The following is a 4,287-nucleotide window of genomic DNA, read 5'->3' on the forward strand; positions in this document are numbered from 1 at the left end:
ACTGTTAAGACAGCAGGTAAAAGTTGGTCTGTGTTCTGTCGGAGCTGCCTGCGACGCGCTGATGAGATCCAAAAATATCGAAATCGCGATCCGCGTCTGGCAGTTTTGACAGAATACAAACCACTTCGAATTATTTTAATCGATTAAGCAAACGTGCCTATCACGTTGAGGTTGGCTACGCCGGGATTCGTTTTCAGCAAGTAGATATCCACACAAGTGGACCTTATTAGAGCATACGTAATCCTAAAATGTAGCATCGTGCTACAGATAGCGTTCACTGCGCCTTTTGTAATATTTTCTAAAACGCACTCTTAAGACAGCAGTTAAAAGTTAGTCTGTGTCCTGTCGGAGCTGTCTGCGACGCGCTGATGAGATCCAAAAAGATCGAAATCGCGATCCGCGTCTGGCAGTTTCGACAGAATACAGACCACTTCGAATTATTTTATACATTGTAATATTTAATATTTTAGCATACCATATTGCATTTTGCTTGGAGAAACTTTATTTACTTTGCAAGTTTGTGACTAGTAAATCTCCTCAAATATGTATATTAGCACCAAAACAACATGAATTTTCATTTTTCTTTTCAACAATGGTAACTAGGTCCTTGAGAAAACCGTAAATTTTTCTGAAACGATCCAACGCTAGAGACATCTTCTTGCCTAGCAAAAGCAAAATTTATAGCGCCGCTTTTACCGGCACAGCCAGATTAGGGGGTGTTTTATTGCGATGATGTACAGTCCCGTAGGTGACAAGGTTTATGCAAAAAAGAAATGAATATATCACCGATCGTGCGAGGTGAGAGCATTCATTACTGCCACTTCCACGTTTTCTGCACACATATATCGAATTTTTATTATCTTTTAACTTGACACCTTTTCGGTTTGAATTACAACTGAATTTAAAGTCTGTTGATAAAAAAAATAAAAACTCACCGCACAGGAAACAAACAAAAAATTAAATATGATAAAAAATCGATTTAAATTTAATAAAATCGTTTTATCAATTAAATGAATTAACAATTCTTATAATAAAGATATCGATATTTCCATCTTGTTTCAGAAGGATTCCCTAGTCCTTGAACCCAACTGGGTAGCAAGTTGTGTATCTAGAGGGAAATCGGAGGTAAGTTTAATAAAGTGAAATTAATTAAATTTATTTGTGTAATCTGCAATGATCTTTTATTTTTTATTAAATATTAAGTTTAAGGTTTTTATGTGTAATGAAACTGTTTTCTACGAATAGCTTTATATAGTTAATACAGGCATACGGTTATTTAATTCGCCGGAAATTTACTAACTCTCTATAATGTAGCAGCTATTCTCTGTAAGATAATAACATATTCATAAATAGTGGACAGTAAGGAAAAACTTCTTTAAAAGTAGTGCTACAGAAAAGTGAGAAAGAAAACAATCGTTCGGAGTTACGCCATTATTAAAATATTGTTTCAGTGTCAACCATCACAAAATTTTGTGTGTTTTGTACTAAATATAATCTAAGTCCCTTTAGCAAATCAATCAGGGTTCTCCATTGATCAGCTTATGTATAAATATAACTACCACCTTAATAGTTCGTGAAACTGGAATAATAAAGTCATGGGCGTAGATAGAGTTTTTCCTGGGAGGGTTGGGTATATTTTCAGTAGCTGTAGGTTTATATATTGTGTAATATATATTACATATCTCAATTAGTTTCGGTTTGGGTTTAAAAATTTAGGTTGTAAAATTACGAGGTTCAAAAATCACAAAAATGTGTTTGATTTTTATGCTTTCAAACCTTGTACCGATATCGTGATTCATCAAAGCTTTTTTTAGGGAGAGCAGTGAGCTTGCTAAGAGAGGCAGGGCACCCCTTGCGTTTACCTATCTACGCCCATGAATAAAGTAATTTACTAGGGGCGGTTAGCGAAATCGCAACTAAACACAATAACGGAAACAGGTGCTCGATATTGAGAGTTTATACGTAGTGTATTTTTTAAGAAAACCCTATCAATTTGATTTAATTATCTATATATGAAATACACCATCATCAACATACCTAATCAAAAGGTCGTCAGTCCCAAGACTGGTTAGACACGCTCCTCTATTCTTTCCTATCCTGAGCTAATATTCGCATTTACCTAAAACTAGAACATCCCACATCCTTAACTACTTGCGAACAGTAATTTAATCTAGCTCTACCTCAACCCCTCTTAACTCCTGGCTGAGAAGGTGTCCTACCAACCTATCTCGCCTACTTTTTATTGACTTTCATAGAATTCTCTGTTCTCCTATTCTTTCTAACACCTATTCATTCCTAACCTTCTCTATCCACGGTATCCTCATCATTCGCCTGTAACACCACATTTCGAACGCTTTTAACCTTTTCTTTTCCGCCACGTCCACCGTACGTGTGTCACACCTGTACAGCACCGCGCTGCAAACATACAACTTTATCAATATTTGTCGAATTTCTGAATTATCTGTTTGCGTACACAGAAGTGACTTCTTTTTACTGAAGGCGACTCGACCCTGCGCAATCCTCTGTTTTATATCTCTGCTGCTCCTTACATCCTGAGTTATCTGACTTCCTAGCAAACGGTGATAAAAACCATAACTCTAAAGATATGTACGATCAATTGGAGCAACAATGATCAATTTTTTGGACAACTTTAACAATCTTTAGATACACCAAAAGAGCAAATTTAACAATATTTTTAAACATGCTACAAATTTAATTATTTGTACCTGTCTTTCTTTTTTTAAATGGATTTTACATTGATTTACAAAGTCCTTCTTACCTTATGGCTCGAAACTTGTTATGAATTTCAGTAATTAGGTGTTTTTCTCCAAATATTAGTTATTCTTGCATTACACTATGCTATCAACGAGAACCTTTGTCAGTTATTATAAAATAAAGAATAAGAATAAAAAAATGACCTGCTTTTGGTTGACGCGATCATAAATAATGGAATTATCCGAGAGTTTCGTTGTAGCAACCAAATTAACAACTTGCTCTCGTTAAGGTTGCAGACATGAATGCAATAATACAGGTGGATACTAAATGCTCAGAGGCATTATACATAATGTAAAAGTCCAATTGTATAGGTAAAAGTAATACAGTGTATCACAAATTAAGCATCAAAAGTAAATTTTGATGTTTTCCGAAAATGCATTAATCGTAAGTGACAATAAGAAAAATTCATATTTTTGACCCTCTGTTAGACTATCTAGATCTGTGATTCCGAAACTGGGACTAATTACCCCCGCGGGGGTAAATCAATTATTCTATGTGGGTAACAAAAAACCTAATAATTATATATGACCTAAGATATGTAGCTAGATAGTAAAAATATAAAATTATAGATATGTCGATGTTTAAACAACTGNCAATCCTCTGTTTTATATCTCTGCTGCTCCTTACATCCTGAGTTATCTGACTTCCTAGCAAACGGTGATAAAAACCATAACTCTAAAGATATGTACGATCAATTGGAGCAACAATGATCAATTTTTTGGACAACTTTAACAATCTTTAGATACACCAAAAGAGCAAATTTAACAATATTTTTAAACATGCTACAAATTTAATTATTTGTACCTGTCTTTCTTTTTTTAAATGGATTTTACATTGATTTACAAAGTCCTTCTTACCTTATGGCTCGAAACTTGTTATGAATTTCAGTAATTAGGTGTTTTTCTCCAAATATTAGTTATTCTTGCATTACACTATGCTATCAACGAGAACCTTTGTCAGTTATTATAAAATAAAGAATAAGAATAAAAAAATGACCTGCTTTTGGTTGACGCGATCATAAATAATGGAATTATCCGAGAGTTTCGTTGTAGCAACCAAATTAACAACTTGCTCTCGTTAAGGTTGCAGACATGAATGCAATAATACAGGTGGATACTAAATGCTCAGAGGCATTATACATAATGTAAAAGTCCAATTGTATAGGTAAAAGTAATACAGTGTATCACAAATTAAGCATCAAAAGTAAATTTTGATGTTTTCCGAAAATGCATTAATCGTAAGTGACAATAAGAAAAATTCATATTTTTGACCCTCTGTTAGACTATCTAGATCTGTGATTCCGAAACTGGGACTAATTACCCCCGCGGGGGTAAATCAATTATTCTATGTGGGTAACAAAAAACCTAATAATTATATATGACCTAAGATATGTAGCTAGATAGTAAAAATATAAAATTATAGATATGTCGATGTTTATACAACTGTATGCACAATTGGTAAATACAGAACCAAACAAGATCACATTTGAAAATTCTGTGGTTCGGCATTTAT

At 33.9% G+C, this 4,287-nt stretch overlaps 2 protein-coding genes across 2 annotated transcripts in view; one reads left to right on the forward strand and one right to left on the reverse strand.

Moving 5' to 3' along the window:
- Nucleotides 1–4,287, reverse strand: part of LOC108738285 — a 110,226-nt gene that overhangs the window by 67,886 nt on the left and 38,053 nt on the right. The window lies entirely within an intron of this gene.
- LOC108738276 (semaphorin-2A) overlaps nucleotides 1–4,287 on the forward strand; it is a 93,215-nt gene that overhangs the window by 38,417 nt on the left and 50,511 nt on the right. Inside the window, exon 4 of the mRNA XM_025976368.1 lies at nucleotides 1,063–1,125. Within this exon, the coding sequence (XP_025832153.1) occupies nucleotides 1,063–1,125 (63 nt within the window). The remainder of the gene's footprint in view (nucleotides 1–1,062; nucleotides 1,126–4,287) is intronic.

This window comes from Agrilus planipennis, unplaced genomic scaffold, assembly GCF_000699045.2.
Source record: "Agrilus planipennis isolate EAB-ADULT unplaced genomic scaffold, Apla_2.0 scaffold186, whole genome shotgun sequence".
In the NCBI taxonomy this organism is placed as follows: Eukaryota; Metazoa; Arthropoda; class Insecta; order Coleoptera; family Buprestidae; genus Agrilus; species Agrilus planipennis.